The sequence below is a fragment of the Rutilus rutilus genome, assembly GCF_951802725.1.
Source record: "Rutilus rutilus genome assembly, chromosome: 8".
Taxonomy (NCBI): domain Eukaryota; kingdom Metazoa; phylum Chordata; class Actinopteri; order Cypriniformes; family Leuciscidae; genus Rutilus; species Rutilus rutilus.
In genome coordinates, this window is record NC_140222.1 from 32852085 (window position 1) to 32870450 (window position 18366).

General features: G+C 38.9%; 1 protein-coding gene across 1 annotated transcript in view; it reads left to right on the top strand.

The window, feature by feature from the left end:
- The first annotated feature begins 2354 nt into the window (after positions 1 to 2354).
- Positions 2355 to 18366, top strand: part of LOC311295516 (adenylate cyclase 9) — a 43749-nt gene continuing 27737 nt past the window's right edge. Inside the window, exon 1 of the mRNA XM_084416952.1 lies at positions 2355 to 5898. Coding sequence (XP_084273078.1) covers positions 4128 to 5898 — 1771 coding nt within the window. The 5' untranslated portion in view covers positions 2355 to 4127. The remainder of the gene's footprint in view (positions 5899 to 18366) is intronic.

Genomic DNA, 18366 nt, shown 5'->3' on the forward strand with positions numbered 1-18366 from the left:
GGTCAAGTCTGAGGGCACCAAAGCGTTGAATGAATGGATGGATGAGAATACCAGTTATGAATAAATGGTTATAAATAAAGCAAGGAAGGGAGGGAGTAAAAGTGACATAACATTTGTGAGATTCACATAAATGGGAAGCCAGTTAAACACAGAGACTTTTACCAGTCTGTATAAAACGAAGGGAATCAGTGTCTTTTCTTTCGGTTATTCTTTTTCTTCCTTGTTCTAATTTAAATCGGTTTGCAAAACATTACTTATTTATACTATGTTCAGAATAAATATAACATGTCATAATATTATTTATTTCTTGTTTGAATGTCATGTGAATATGCTATATATGTGGTAGAAAGTTTATCTTGACTTCAATTAGTACTTCAGTTCCACTTGTACATACTGATCATTTTCCTTTGTGCAATTTAGTGGTATACGAGTTGTTGGTAAATGAGATGAGAATTTCATCGCTCATATTACTGCATGTTAATCCTGTGGTGACATTAACGTTGTTTTTTTTGTGGCTATTGATTTACACAATATGGAAAATAAACTGGATATTTACGTCAATAAAATACCTAAATAAGTGGATGAATTGTGAGACAAATGAAAATGATTTTTCACTTCAACACCCAAAATGTCCACTAGATGGCGTGGCATATCATTAAACTGACTGCAATAAAAATTATGATCACAGTTCAATGCAATAACCTCTGGTTTATTAAAAAGTACTGTTTATGTAAATGATCAGTCTTATCTGTTTTGATAGCGGCAATCTATGCATTTATCTATATAGAAAGATAAAATTTCAAAAAGGTAATTTGTGTAAAACATTTATACACATGAAAGCAAGTTTTTATGACTCCTATATAAGGGTTAGAATTGTGAATGCTGTAGCCTGAGTATACAATTGATAAGAGTTTTTAATTGAGATTTGCACTAAATACTGTGTTGCTAGTTATTCTCTTGTTTGCTTAACAATCTGCAGCAGTGTGTACAAGAAATAAAAGCTGTACATGCATGGCGAGTCCACAGCCTGGTGTTGGTCAAATTCCTGAACACACTCTTGTGCCATAAACTTTCCCATCTGACACGACACAGCATGTCTCAGAAACTGGACGTGATGAATGTCTGACACAGGAAGTGCGGGACGATTATCACTGGGATGTTACTTATCTGATAGATCAAAGGTCAAAACACACCCAGAAACTCAGGTATGTTCCTAGATGATGCTGGAACATATGGGCACACACTCAATGGGAAAATACCATCCATACTATACTTCTATTGTTTTTAAGTAAAGTGGATTAAACGTACAACAGATTAAGAATAACCCTGAAGAAAACTTTTTTTTGGACAGGCAACTTTTTCATGACTTCACCGGTGTTTCGTAATTACTGGATAATGATTTTTTTAAATATAATTTGACAATTTACACTTACAAAAAGTTTGGAACATTAAAAAGATACATTCATTATAATCATTTTCATTACTTTTTAAGATTTCCGTTACTTTTCTAGGCCTGTAAATCACTTTTTTATTTTTTTTATGTCCACATATTTCCAGGTTTGTGGGAACCATGATTATTTATTTTACTGTATTTTCTTTCCCTCGAATACCCTTACATTTGAGGTCACCATTAAAAAGCTTTCATCAGTTTTGACGCCACTTTCTGATAAGAATAAAATAAAAATAATAATTACATGCACTGCAAAAAGAGATCAGTTGACTTAAATAAAGTGAGTAAACCCGTTGACTTAAAATTACTAACTAATGCATCATTGAAAAAATTAAGTTATGTGGAATTGTCAAGTTCACATAACTTAATGTTTTCAATTATGCATAAAGTTTATTAGGCTACTTTATTTTAAGGCAACGGGTTTCCTCGCTTTTTTAAAGTTAAGTCAACTTATCACTTTTTACAGTGTACTTATTGATTTTTTTTTATTTTTGCAAACAAAAAGAAGTGCAAAGGAAAAATAAAGTATAACATAATTGTTTTTTGCTCAATACTTTATTTTTGTTTTGCAAAACTTTATTTAAAAATAACTTTACAGGTGTAACAATACTTTGTTCTTTTGCAAATCTATTTGTCATGGTTTTGACTCCATACTTTACTCATACTAACTTATTTATTACCATAGTGACAATTATCAATTACTCAAGGAACAGGTCAAATGCAGGTTCAATAGATAGTGTCATGATTATTCTCAACGTACCTGTTCTTTTTATGACATCACATGTGCTCCCTGCCCAGTTCCCAGAGAACTTCTGAACTTGAGTATGAAGAGTTCTCGTGCGTGCGCGCCGCCGTTAAAGAGCCCAGCGTGCGCGCTCCCCTGTAACTTGCCCCCTCCCCTGTATTTCAACATTTCAACACTGTAGTTAAGTTGTCCACCCCACGGCACGCCCACAACCATCTTTTCCGAGTGTGCTCAGAACATGGTGGTGTTGCTGGTGAACGCAGCGCCCGGGTAAGCGCCAACCAGCGGTGTTCAACTCCTACCTGAAGCCGCTCTCACGACACCAACCGTTACCCTCAACAGGCTCGTGCAGACAGACAGGGAGGAGAACCGAGAGCGAACGGAAGAGGACGCAACGCGACACAGCTGCGGTGCGCTCGCCTGGCATGCGCTTGTCTACGAAAAAAGCGGACTTGAACTGAGTTTTGGAGGAATGTTAAACAGACAAAGTGGGGATTAAAGAGGCGGATAATGTTGGAGCATTGGCGTGGGATTTTAAGCGATGGAGTGTGAGATCTCATTCTTCCTCTGAACTCCGTTGAGTGTTGAACTGCCAGCCCGATCAAACGACTTGAGGCCTGGGGGGGAAAACAACAAAAAAAACTTTAGTCTTTATTTTGAACACTTTGCATTGAAACTATTTGAGATTACCTCCAAGTAACTGGTTAAAAGGGATTACGCACAAACGAGGATAAACTTAACTTCAGCCCACTTTGACTTGTCAGAGTGCCTCGATGCCATCAGTATTTTCTTCTTCTTGGAAGTTGAAATCATAAGTGTTATTCGTCTTCTGGAGTTGGCAGATGTGCACAGCCGCGTTGGCCCCTAGCGCGAACGGCTGATGTCATTTGGAATTGTCACGACGTCAGTTTGAGCTTGGAAGCATTTTAATGCGCTTTGAAAGCTGGAATATTCACGGTTGACATCCGGAGTGTGTGTTCAGGAAAGGACGGGGCTCCTCCATGGGGATAGGCCGTCTTCTGACCCTCGACAGGGGCAGAAGTGGGGCAGTAACGGGATATGCACCGAGTTTTGACGGGAAAAGACGGGCAGCTTTAATGTCTTATCAGGCGTTTTTTCCCCCCTCCGTTTACGGGATATTTTGGACGATTCTTGCTTCTACGTGATGTCAGAACATAAGGGAGTGCGTTGTTAGATATTTTTGAATCAATTTTCTGTGATTTTTGACACTAAAAAGGTAAAAGCGGTGCATTTAAAAAAAGTTTTCTCAGAGAAATGGGCGCCTTTTAACAGTTAATACTCTTTCGACAAATAGCAACCGTTAAGTTGTGAATTTGCTGACTTGTAAAGTTAACTGACTTTTGACCGAAACCGAGTACAAGAAATGTGTGAAATCTGGCATTTGGAAATATGAAATATAAACTTGCATTACCTTTGCATGTCATTTGGAAATGGAAAGTAAATTCAAACATCGTCGAGCATTGGAGAGGGTGTTTGAGGGACAGTGTTGACTGGATTAAAAAAACTAATTTAAAAACCGTTTCAGGACACTCTATGTGAACCAACCTCCTATGTTTTAAGCCATACTTACTTGCTCTTGTTGTATTGAATGCAAATTTAAAACGATGTGCTCAAAAAAGGAGGCTGAGCGGATGACAGTGCGTCAGTCTCTCGGAGCAAAAGTGCACACATGCGCGTTCACGCGCCCCTGAGCCATAGAATATAATGGAATTCGAGTGCTGACGTAATAGGATAAGGAACTGCTCAAGAGTCCAAGGCGGTCCATCTCCATAGTGAATGCACTTGCAATTTCGTTCTGGCTGGACTCTTTTCATAAACAAAACAGTGTTTTTCGTGTCAAATGCCACTTCTTCTGTACTGTCAGCAGTAGGTGATATGTGATAATTAAAAGTCAATTGTTGTCTCATTGCCATGGCATTGCCAGAGCAGCACCAGCCGCTACACGAGACCGAAGTTAGGTGTGATAGTGAAGGGGGAGCTGTTACTGTGCAGATAACCAACAGCCGGGATCAACAGGTGGATCCAGACCAAGAGGTTGACCCTGTCGACATGGGCTCCTCCAAACCCTGCAAATATAGCATCTCGTCAAGCTGCAGCTCAGGGGAGTTGGGTGTTCCCAGGGCTATGAGGACTCATCTGAGCAGGCCGAGGAGAGTCCCGCAGCTGTTCGAGAGGTCTGCCGCGCAGTGCTGGGACCCCAAGTTTGACTCCTCCATACTAGAGGAGGCATGCAGGGAACGTTGCTTCCCGCAGATGCAGAGAAGATTCCGCTACATCCTGTTTTACCTGGCCACCGCTGCGCTGCTGTGGGGGATTTACTTTGGGATCAATAGCAACAGGTGTGACCCAACAAACTTCCTGGTCCCCACTGCAGGGTTTCTTGTGCTTTGCCTTCTCCTCCTCTGGTTTACCTTCTCAAGGCCGTATGCGCGATTCTACAACCATGCCTCCTTCTTCCTAACAGTGATCATGTTTGGCATCACCCTGGCGCCCCAGACGCAAACAGCTTTCTTTGCTCTTTTTGATGGCCAGAAAGCAAGCAATCATTCACTACCATCTACTTTTCAAAATGCTCCTTGTATATCACCAGTTGGGACATTTTCACTCTGTATGGAGGTGCTGCTTTTGCTGTACAGTATGTTGCATTTGCCCCTGTATGCGTCGGTGCTTCTAGGCCTGCTGTATTCTGTCCTCTATGAAGCTTTAGGTTGGCTGCACCTTGCTCAGTTGGATGGTAGTTATATAGGGTCAGAGGTGGAAAGTTCAGACTGGCGTACTCCAAGCTGGCTCGGCCCAGGTAAAGTCCTCCTGCACCTGTGCGCACACGTCATTGGCATCCACATATTCATCATGTCCGAAGTGCGCTCTCGGAGTACCTTTCTCAAGGTGGGTCAGGCGATCATGCACGGGAAGGATCTCGAGGTTGAGAAGGCGCTGAAGGAGCGGATGATCCATTCTGTGATGCCGCGGCTGGTGGCGGACGAGCTGATGAAACAGGGAGACGAGGAGAGCGAGAGCTCAGGGAAACGATACAGCGCAGGTACGTGCGCCGTCGGCACTGCCGCCGCCGTGACCTCGTCCAGCCCCAAAAACAACAAACGTAAGAAGAATTCTATTCCTCGTGGACAAATAATTTTCAGGCCCTTCAACATGAAGCGCATGGAGCCAGTCAGCATCCTCTTCGCTGACATTGTGGGATTCACCAAAATGAGTGCCAACAAGTCCGCCCATGCACTGGTAGGACTGCTGAACGACCTCTTCGGCCGCTTCGACCGTCTTTGCGAGTTGACCCGCTGCGAGAAGATCAGCACTCTAGGAGATTGCTACTATTGTGTGGCGGGCTGCCCTGAGCCTCTCCCCGAACACGCATACTGCTGTGTGGAAATGGGGCTTGGGATGATCCAGGCCATCGAGCAGTTCTGCCAGGAGACGTCAGAGACCGTGGACATGCGTGTTGGCGTTCACACCGGCACCGTGCTCTGTGGCATTCTGGGAATGAAGCGCTTTAAGTTTGACGTCTGGTCCAACGACGTCAACCTGGCCAATCTTATGGAACAGCTAGGCGTTGCGGGAAAGGTGCACTTGTCGGAGGTCACCGCAAGTTTTCTGGATGACTGTTACGAGAGGGAGGATGGACGAGTGATGGAACGTGCCGGGCACAGTGTTGCTGATCAGCTGAAAGGTAAAGACTCAAGAATAATTTTAACAAGATTTTTTTTTTTTTTTTTTATGCATACACTGGCGTGCAAAAGTCTAGTGAAAATACTTCTGATTTGAGTGTGAAATTTAATTGAGAATGAACATTTCAGAATGTCTTCATATTTAGTTTGTCCCTGATTGCTTTAATGACAGCAGCACTACAGCTTCATGAGCTCCACAAGATCGTGCAAAACCTGATGATCGTGTTATCCAGTGTGATTTGAGAATGATCCAATGAGCATCTTGTGCTTCAGTTCAAAACAAAAACATATCCACATTTACTTAAATATCCCAAATATTTCTTGCATTTCCTAAATCTATTTATTTTGTCAGGTTTAAATTTCATTTTGAGTCACAGATTTGAAATGTCAGTCTTTTGCACTCCAATCTATGGCACTTAAGCTGTTTTATATTTGTGTCGTTTTTTTTATTTTTTTTATTGACTGCTGTTTCCCAGCTTTGCTTTGATGGTGAAGATAAAGATGATAGTCATGTCCTCTCAGGACTCTGTACAAAGGGCTGCAACTCTTCTCTAGTTTTATTGCACCCTCATTTAATCTCTTTAGTTACTTAACTGAAGTGAAATGTGGAAAACGATTATTGTCTTAGACTTTTTCTGCTGTCTGTAGCTGTGTCCTCCTCAGGACCCTGTATAAAGGGCTCCAATCACAGTCCAAAATTAACTCACCTAGTGCCAGATGCAAAAAAAAAATCTGCATTTGGAGCATAATTAAAACCAGTTGCTTGTTAATAATTATTATAATATTAAATTGTAGGAAGAAAAAAAAATATATAATAATAAATAAAAAGTACTTTTTATAAAAATTAATTGTAAAAATAATAAAAATTACAGTAGGTAATATTCTTTCGTTTGTTGTTCATTAACTCGCCACAGCCAGGTGTGGCAAAAAGCTAATCTTGGTTGCAGATATTTTTCACTTTTATTGCGCCCTCATATAATCTCTTTTGTATCTTAATTGTAGGCTGGCTGTCAAGGCTCGTTGTTCATCTGTAGCTCTATTGTATCGCTGTTGTAGCTCTTTTCCTTGTGGCCTCCCTTTGTAACAGTCACGGTTGCATTCACGGTTCTGCTTTCTCAATAACATCAATGTCTGTATGAATGCCTGTATCCAGCAGATCTGTTGATTTAAAGACGTAGTGACAGATACAAGCAGAGGTCTCTATTTTTTTTTTTCTTTACCCTGGTCCTTCTCTCGGCCTCTCTCCCTACCCGTGTCCTTAATATGAACCCTTATTTTTGTTCCCTAACTGAACCTTTCAGGATCTCCTCCCTCTTGATCAGCGACACCCCTTCAGACATCCTCTTGTCATATACTGAATCATGACAGTACACCAACTCTGTAAACCCAATCCTTACCGCTCCTGTATTTCACCAGCATCTTTAGATTCGCTCCTTGTTGATGACAAGGTTCATTGCGCATTGGTAATTAGGGGTCCGGGTTCCTAAAAGTCATTGAACAATTAGCACACTTGTTGAACTCATCCCAAGCTCAAAGCAGACTAGAAAGTTCTGTACTCCCTCTGTAAGAAGGAAGTGAAGCTGACGTTTGTGGACCGGGTGGTCTCGCAAATGGCCCTCTGCCTTGGTGCCAGTCATGTCACCCCATGTGACCGTCTGATTCCAGAGGGTGGGTGGGTGCGAACAATGGCACACGCTAGTAACCCAGCTGTGTGAGGGATGCGTCACTGTCTGTCTCGCAGCAAGCGATTCTATTTGCAGTGTTTTCCCTGGACGTTACCTGACTGCGGTCTGACCCTGCTGTACACCTTGTGTGTTCTGCTTTCAGACTGGACACAAGCTGTAAAACTATATTTATAATGGTTCATTCTGGGGTTAAGATGGCCATTATACCAATAATAGTTACTTAAGCAATAAGCCCTGTGAAGCCGTGTTTTACAGTGGATTTAGAACAGCTAAGGGTCGTTGTTTGGCACGACGCGGAGCGGAGCGAAAACACGGCTTCAAGGGACTTACTGCTTTTCTAAAACGGTTACTCCATAAAAATATTCATTTTAATATTTATTTTATTCATAAAATAAACACCAGCAACAAAAAATATAACATTATAACACATTTATTCCTCCGCAAAGCAATGTAGTTCCAAAGAGGTTGCTAAGCAACAAAGAATCACAAACGGCAGTTGCGCAGTAACACTAATGTAATGCGGTCACAGGTGTATGTTTGTTTAGTACTTTACAACGACTTCGAACGCGGCTCAACCAATCAGAATCAAGGTCTGGAACTATCCGTTTTATAAAATTAAATGAATAATTACCAATATTATTATTATTACCACCATTGTACTTTCATGCTTGGCAAATGTCATCGCAGACGAATAACTTTGTCATTTTGTTGCTGCAAAACGCTATTATTATTTAAAAAAAAAATATATATATATACTATATTACTGACCCCAAACTTTTGAACTGTAGTGTATGTTTGTATTTGTGTGCATGTTTGACAGGTTTGTGTGCAGGTGTACTTTCATATTTGCATGTGCTCAATTTGGCTATAATCCGTTCCACCGCTGCGCTCCCACACTGTGAAACAAACAGACCTGTGAATTATCACTGCAGCACATGGAGTCTAATTAGAAACCAATTATATGTGTTTATTTCCTCCTGCCTGTTTCACTTTTGCAGTCCTCTGGCCCCCCGATCACACACCGACCACTGGGACCACAGACTACTATGTTATTTATTTATTTAAAAAAATGTTAATGTTAGTCTATTGTTAGCCTACCAAATTGTCCCGTGGTGGCGGCCAGAGACCGACTGGCCAAAAATGGCTCTAGGGGCCTTGTGGGGCCGCGATCCAGCCCTGGTCAACAGATCCAGAGTAAGTGTAATATGCATTTTGAGGGAGCTGATCCAGCCTGGTTTGGCGATTTTTTTTTTTTTTGGCGCTTATATTAAATTAAACCTTGTGAATATCACAGTGATTTTCATTTGGCCATTAATTTAAAGACTATTAACTTGTTATATATATATATATATATATATATATATATATATATATATATATATATATATATATATATAACATATAACAAGTTAATAGTCTTTAAATATATATATATATATATGTGTATGTGTGTGTGTGTGTATGGGTAATCAAGTAAAATTGCTTCAGTCCAGTAAGTTTTCCTTTTAAAATATAAATAACAATATAAGTTATTCTTGCGTTTACTTTATAAAAATCAGTAAAGATTTCACAGCAAAAAGACACCGGTACCACGACCTGAAGGGGGACGTTTTTACAATTATACTAAAATGCCTTTTACTTGCTAAAAAGTATAAACTATCAAACAGACGACTACGGCACGTAGTAGGTTATGTACAACAGGTTTTTATCATGTTAATCATTTAGAGGCCATAGAAATTTGTGTATCAAATATGATACAGTTGGCTTTATGGGTTCATAGATTAAACTTTGTAGTGAAACTGGTCACAGACTGGTCACAAGATTGATTAATTTTAGTTTCCATGGCAACATCTCTGTTCAAAAATCTGATTTGGTAATATTTATGTACCTAAATGTTGCTGTTTATATTGGTGCATTTAGTGTTCCTTTAGTGTGTCTAGATAATTTACAGTATTTTACTTGGTTCCTCTGATTAAAAAAGAATCTAAATAAACAAATTAAATGACCATTTTAAATATTAAAATGGACACACATCTTGAAATGCCAATGTTGCATTTTAAGCTATGTGAGCCAGCCATAGACCCAAAGCAAGTTGTTTAGTTGGAGCAGATCGGAGTGTGTTCTTGCAGATAAGGAGCCCAACCCTGTTCACACACATGGACACACTCGTGCCAGGAGATATAGACAAGCTCTTTATTTGGGAAAGAAATTCCCTTCCTCCATATGTCGTATAGACATGCATATTTTTGTGTCGTATACATATACTCTTAGTATATACATGAAGGGCACAGAGTTTGAGCAGGAGTCTGTCCATTGAACACACAAGGAGAGTCTATATATGTGGTCTATCCTCATTCCTCTCCTTCTCATATCGTTCTCTCACTCCAAGGTCACGAGTCTGGTCAAGCTGGACAGGTTTGTCCAGTCTGTCGAGCAACTTAAGCCACAAGACGAGTGTATGCGGGTACAAATACACACAGCTGTGAGGCTTTTTCTTTCTTTAGACTTCCATTATCTCGGTTTTGATTTATGTGATGTAAAAGACATTTTTGACGTGAATTGGAAGTCACTGAAGAAGCGAGCAAGTAAACTGCTGGTTCATCTATCCCAAAATGAGTTTCTATATATATGAAATGTTTGGAATGGAAAAGTAGCTTGCTATATTCTGCACACCATTTTTTTTAAAGCATGTTTTGGGGCTTTTTCACCTAATTAGACAGGCTGGGAACCGTGGGAGAAGACAAAAGGCAATTGGACTGTGAAAGGACCTTGAGCCTAGTGTGGCTATCACCAGACCAAGCTCAATCTTTTAAGATTGAACATTAGTCTGGGGAGTCTGCTCTGTGTTTTCTACTGCACAAGAGGCGTGATCAACCGGCATAGTTCAAATGACTCTGTACGCAATTGGATAGTCCTTCAACCAATCAGACCAACGATCCGGGTGACGTACTTTGCTTCTCTGTCATCATTGTGTTAAACCCGCCACTAGCGCCAGGTGGATAAACCAGTTTGTGATTGGGCTCCACAGATTTGTAATGGAAGCAGAGCGAAATCAAATCGCCGGCAGATCGGGCTGGGTTTACCCAGCCTACCTTGAGCCATGACTAAAGTGCAATCGCACCATTTATGCATGCACTGCCCTCATTACGTTGCATGTTTAATTCGGCGAATTGATTCCCAATGGGATTTCTGTAAACCTTTTTTTGTTTGTTTTTTTGTAAGTCACACTTAATTATGTATTAGAGCTTGGCGTTATGGCCCAAAAATGATCACAATAAAAAAAAATGCTATCATTCGATATCAATAATTATTACGATAAATGTCAAATCTTTATTTCATTCAAGTTTAAAGGCAGATTTTTGCTCCTGAGTGAAAAGTTGTAGAAACCAGAGCGTTAATTGTGGTTTTAAACTACTCTTTATTATCAGAACATGACAAACACTTGCCAAACAGGTGAACATCTCACACATCTGAGGTAGAACATTCTAAATACTTAAGTTTTTTACACGTTTCCAGTCTTTTTTCCTTAAATATCTTAATACAAAAATGAATTTCTTAGTTTCTGCATGTTCTAACAGGTGATATTGTTTCAAATCATGTTGCCTGACTTTGTGCTTCTTCAGCTCAGTTTGCAGTGCTGGCTGCAATATTAATATTACACATTTTGTCTCTTAGAAATGCACATTTGACAATAACTTAATTTGACAGTATAGGAGTAGCTTGAGTTGGAATGATTTATGGCCATTAACAAAAACAGTAACATATACAATTTACATATACAAAATACAATTGTAACAACCTAAATAGGGTAAAATGTACATATTCTGACTGTTTGGGACTCTACTTTTATTAAAATTAACCATTGGTCATCATCTGTAGCATCATACATTTAGATCATGATAACCATGCGCGTAAAGCACGCTACCATGGTAAAAGTAGCTTTTAAATTAGTGCTGCACGATTAATCGTATCGCAATCGCAATCGCGATGTCAAGCCTATACGATTACATGACGCAAAATGCTGCGATTTTATATTAAATAAACAAATTATCGCTGTTAACGCAGCATCTGTTAATTTTTGGCATCCTTTGGCTAGTGTTACATGATCCCGCTCTTATTCATGCAAATGCTTTTAAACCATTCATGCGCGATAAGACAAAAAAGAACGCGCCGTCAGTGAATGTCCTCCTGACACACACACACACACACGACCCACAGATAGATGCGCGCCAGTGTCAAGTTCTCTTTCGCGGTAGAACGAACCTGTGAATGTCCTGACTGTGACACACAGAAAGACTTGCGCTAATATCGTGCGTGCGCACAAAACAGCATGCCAGGATACAGTTCTCTTTCGAGCTTGAACGAACAATAACACACACAATTATGCCAAAATGTATTTTTGTCGAGTATCTTCATAACATAAGAGTAGTCTGATGAACGTGAAGAGTTGTGACTCGTGAGAGAATGAGGCGTGTGAGCCCGATCTCACGGGAAAACGTACAAATTCTACGAGGTGGCTTATTCGTATGAATTCATACGACCTGACTCGTACGAATTAATACTGATTTTTGCAAAATCGTACATATTTTACGAATTGGCCAATTCGTATGAATTCATACGAATGACCTACCCCTGACCCCGCCCCTAAACCTACCCATCACGTGGGTTTAGACAAATCGTACAAATTCGTACGAGTGAGGTCGTACGAATTAGTACGAATTAGCCAACTTTTTATCATTCGTACGAATTCGTACGCATTGGTCGTGAGATAGCGTTGGTGAGATCCGCGTCTCTGACAGCAGCGGCTGGTACACAGTAGCCACTAATTATATCTGTCGCTAAAGTTAATCAAAGAACAAAGGGAACAGAGAAAAACACTCACTGCTCTTGACTAAAGAACTTTTTTCCTTATTATCACTAATCTGTGTGTGCATTTATTTTCCTTGAGAACCAAGCAAGTTGACTCATGAAACCATTTGTTTATTATATCGCCAATCGCAATAGCAATATTGACCTCTATTATCGCAATATGACATTTCCCCCAAATTGTGCAGCCCTATTTTAAATGTAGCTATAGTTTCTATGGTATTTGTATGAAAAACAGTAGCCTAAATACATTTAGTATTAAATACAAATGCACAAATGCGTCAGCTTAATAAAAAATATTGTAATTGTTATGTTACTCCTTTAATACCTTTAAAACGTATAAATTAATAATATAATCAAATTCCCACATTTCTGCCACAATACCATGGTGCAGTTAGTTACTACTGTAAATCCAAGCCTTCTGACTGTATCGCTACGCACAGTGTTTCTCCGGTTTGTCGGCGCTGATTCATCTGAAGCCTGAAGTATAATTTGCTTGTCTAGTTGCAGTCTGTTTTGGACTAGGTTAAACCTGATGATCAGGTTTAAACTAGTCCAAAACAGACTGCAATTAGACAAGCAAATTATACTTTAGGCTTCGCGTGCACGTCTAAACAGTCAAAATACACGCAAAAATGCAAATACACGCAAAAATGTCAAAATGAGAGTATTGGAGAAGTATAGGCTACACTTGGAGAGTATTGGCTTGGAGAGTATTCACCTAAAACACAGTTTGTCTAAAATAGGCGTAATTATTTTTATCATGTTTTCAGATTCCTCTCTGCCTTGAGCTGCAAGCTCTTGACTACGATGTAGAGTAACAGTCTTGCCAGGTGATGTCATGACCTGTTCTTGACTAATCTAAAAAATCTTTCTCTTTTTCTGGAGAAACATGCCACTGCATGTTCCCTAACTCGCGCTCTGAAACTGTTGGCATATTTAAGCTCCACAGGTTTTAGTTTTTCCCTTTCCTTTTCTCTCTTTCTCTTAACACTCAGTTTTTACATCACCACACCACTGTGCGTGTGTGTTGACACAGCTGGTTGGTTTTGTGTGTTTGCCAGGCTTCGGCCTTGGCGTTGCTTGTGAACAGGTCAGGGAATTACTTTGATAAGACACCTTCCTGTAGCCAGAGGTCAGAGTCATGTTGTGTGTGTGCGTGTGAAAGTGTGCATTACAGAGCATGCGCTGTGAGAGGTTATTTATGCCTATGTTAGAGTTTTTTTTTTTAATTTTTTTTTTTTATAGATAATAATATATAAATACCTACGTGTGTTACGTACATGTTCATTACACTTTTTCTACTACAAAAAATTGACTCAGACTACAGGCTCAACCACACACATGCACTGTGACCTTCAAGTTGCATGACATGCATTGCATGTTCGCACGTCAACACACCTGCCCACATAGACAGGACTGTTGCTTCAGATCTGGTATGTCAGATTCCCAGTGGTGACATATGAAGCTGTGTGTGTGTGTAGATTTTTAAAAGCAATGATGCAGTTGATGTTGCTGAGCAATTTTTTTTCTTCTTTCATTTAAAGTCCCCCTGTGGTGAAAATCAAGTTTTTAATGTTGTTTATATGTCTATGTGGTGTTTTTAATATGTTTTAAGACAAACCATGTGCAAATTCATTAGTCAACTCCATTGCTGAGTATTTTCTCCTTAAAACTGCAGTGAACCAAAGGCGGTCTCAAAAATGCGGTTTGAAATCACTGGTGTCTCTGAGGTCACAAACTATCTTGTAACCAATCAGATCAACCCATCTTTTTTTTCATATTTATTTCTGCAAACATTGACCATAATATCTAATAGACGTTAATCTTATTACTAGTCTTCTCCGCTAGATGTTATCCTCTTATTTACCTGGCACGATGTTACAGCGGGGACCCTTTTATTCATTCGGATGCAGGTGCGCCTTTCAGCGTGAAAGACGTTCCAGACAGTTTAAGGGACTGTCACCGTCCCGATCGGGCCAGTACTGCATGTTCACGAAAGTTTATCATTTTTAAGTGTTTTCAAGACGTGCCAATTTAAGCATTCAATCACACAAAGACTCAAAAGAGAAGTTTTGTGTGCGCACACGTCGAAGCACACACAGAAAGCTGCAAGTCTCAGTCAGCGTGCAAATAATAAAATGGAATTTTAGAAAAAAATTGTTTTAACTATTTTATAGGGCATGCATACATCAAAAAAAAAAAAAAACTTTACATGAATTATTATTAAATTGCCTTTTGATTACTAAAATATAATGTAACCATTTAAAATGTGGGTCCAACATTTTTTTTTTTATTAATTTGGTATTTCATGGGGCCCTACTTTAATTTTATTTTCTTGCCTCTTTTATATTCTTTTATTTAATTTAGTTGATTGTTACTTTTTTAGGTGAAGTAATAATGCTTTTTATCATGCTTTTAAATTAAATTGAAGTTTTTATTTGCGTGTAGTCCAGATTCTGTGTGAATTTTTGGGGATTATGCTAAATGAACCTACTAGGGCTAGATGTTGGTGTTTCACGATTTTGCTCTCCATTCGTTTTGATTCGGATCTCTATTTGATATTAATTCATTTGGAAGTATTATTGTAGGTACATTGTCAAGGTCAAAAAAGTCTCTCGACTAATGCTGTAATATTATGCTGTTTAGTTGAGTGAGTTTTATTCAAGTGGCCGTTTACACAACACTGTTTTTAACTAAAATGGATAACTTTTTATGTGTTCTGGCCATTCGTTTACACTTCGACAGCGTTTCTGGGGCCTAAAAAAGACTATTGAAAATAGATTTTAAAGTGCATGTTTTTGAAAATACCATTATTGTCTCTGTGTAAACTACAAAAACGCAAATTTGTGAAAACGGTCTCATCACGCACATGCATATTACATGTTCACTCTACATGCTTGTAGTGTTTTTTTTTTGTTTTTTTTTACAAAGTGACATCGCCATCTACTGGCCTGGCATGAATAATACAGCTTTGTTTGTCGCTTTTGTAGATCTAACAACGTTGTTGTCTGTATGCAAAAAACGCAAAGGAATCTATATCGGTTCATTCAAATTAAAACCAGGGACTCAATATGTCCAGCCCAGTCCTAGGATCTACACATGTAAATAAAACGTGTTAAACGGAGCGGAGAGTACCGAACTCGTATTGGCAAGCGAAGCGTATTCAAATACATTTGAATACTCAAAGCGTATTCAAATTTGCCTAAATATTTAATCAGCGAACATACAAGGGGTGAGAGATGTGGTGTAGAAGTTTATGAATCATAGGTGTTGAATCATCAGTTCTGCAGTTCCAACTCTAGACTTAGTGTCTTCTTTATCAGTATGTATCAGTGTGAGAGTGAGACACAGGCAGAATGTGTGAGAGAAATAAGAGACGCGGGCAGAATGCTCAATCATGCCATCAGATTATAATGTGCTCTTGGGACAGGATATGGTTTAATGTATCAATGATTCAGCAATCCGTTATACCGTCGTGTGCTTGTCCGAGGGAGAGAAACTAAGAGAAAAGTGTGCATCTCATCCATCTTGGTCACTGTTCGACTGAGGGACATTGCTGTAGGTCCTTGTGTGTCAGTATGACGCAGCTCACTCACCCTGTGCGTCATCCTGTGTGCTCAAGACCAGAGAGAAATGGAGAGCGTGATGGAGAGAGATGGAGAAGAGAGAGAGGCTCCCTTTGCATTCCCTGTCCTCATTTAAGTGTTGTAAGCAACAACAGAGTTTGGAATGGAGGGAAGAGAGTAGGAGATGCCTACAAACATTTGACCCCATAAAAAATGTTTACCTACAAAAAAAAAAAAAAAATGTATTAGACATTTATTGTCAGACACAACATATGCAGTGTTGTCAGTCAGTGCGAGTAACGATTTGAGATCTCATCATGCACGTCTCTCACTTTTTCTCATTTATGCATGTTCTTTTCTATAAAAAGCGGAATTTTCCCAAACATATGCTTTTTAAGAACTCCGGTACATTTATCTGCAAACATCAGACGCGAGTGCTCTGCTTCCGAAGAGAATGCGTAGCATTCCAACAATTATGAGAACAAGAAAACCGAGGCAAAATGATTATAGTGCCGTTGTCGCATTCCTCCCAGCGCACCATCCTTTCCCTCACAGTGGTGTGCTTTCTTTCCTCCCTTAGCCAAACTTAACATCCGATGATCCGAATCAGCTGAGTGAGTGAGTGTTGTAAAATGCAGTCTACTTTTGCTAAACTGCGGGACATGCTTAATATTAAACAGGGTAACACTTTATTTTATGTTGATGTAGTTCCAAGGGGTTACTATAGTAATAACAGTAAATTATGCATAATTACAAGTAAATGAACCCAAACCCTAACCGTAACTAAGTACATATTACTCAGTACTTACTCCAGTAAGTACAATGTTACTACATCACCTTAAAGGGTAACTCTCAAAATGCAAAATGCAACCTAGGGTCTTTTTGTTGATCTACCCGAGGCAAACTTTCGTTTAAAAGCATAATTAGAATGGAAACGCCACTTTTAAGATCTAACAAGTATGACAAGATATGACAAGTGCCGTTTCCATTCTAATTATGTTTTTAAACGAAGGTTTGCCTTGAGTAGATTAACAAAAAAGCATTTCGGCGAGAGTTACCCTTTAAAATAAAGGGTTAGACTTTATTTTAAGGTTTCATTGTTAACAGTGTGATTATATATTTAAGTACTGAGTAATATTAAGCAACTACATGTACTTACTATAGGGTTAGGATTTGGTTGAGGGTTAGTTGCATGTAATTTATGCATAATTTACTGTTATTACTATGGTAATTACATGTTACATAATGTAACAAGGACACTGTAAGATAAAGTGTAACCTTAAACTTTAAACTCTGAGACGTATATTGCAGGCTTCGTATACGTGCCTAAACTGTCAAATAGCCTACACACAAAAATATAAAAATGCCCTTTTGGGACGTATCCTCGTAAACGCCGTCTGTTAAGTTGAGAGAAAATGTGTGTAACAGTTTATCGGATCTGTGCGGCTCTTAAAGTGACTGTGTCGTTAATGTTAATCAACAAAAGACAAAGATAAAATTACTCACTGCTCTTGAGTGAATAACTTTTGTGGCTTTAATAAGGATTAGTACGGAGCCGGACATGGTGACGGAAAGAAATATGAGATGGGAGGAAATGTATGTCAATGCTTTTCCTTCCATCTCGTATTTTTTCTTCACCATGCCACCGTAGATTAGTCTATATTTAATGTATACAGGGAAGACTATGCTGTGTTATTTTACATGTGATTTATGTAAATTTATGTTTCTTTTTTCTTATTGTATTGCTGATTGCTTATTACTTATCTTCTGTAATTGTTTTGAGGACCTTTTACTTGGCTACATTAGTTAACCTAGGATTAGTTTTTGATAAAGTATTGATAATTGTGAAATTTCACTCTCTAGACTTTTATCATATCGCCCACCAATAATCGTGTTAAATAATCATGATTTCAATGTTTGACTGAAATAATCATGTTTATGATTTTTGCCATAATCAAGCAGCCCTATATGATAGGCCTATTAATTTTTTTTTTTTTTTTATGTTTTTGTTTTTATGCATTGATGCAGAAACTAGGGCTGCACGATTATGACAAATCATAATCGTCGATTATTCCCTTGAAATTGTAATTGCGATTATTAATTACGATTATCACAATTCACATTGAATGATGTTTTGAATAGTTTGGCCATGGGACCCACATTTCCCCATGGTCATCAAGCTGCGACCCACCTTTTTAGGAATTATATAGGCCTATTATAATACATTTGTTTACACAAAAATTGTTGAGAATATGAATATGACTAATACTGATAAATAAACAGTATAGGCCTACGAGGTTAAGCTATTAAATAGCAGTCCCAAACTAGTTCTTGTTAATACAATCTTGGT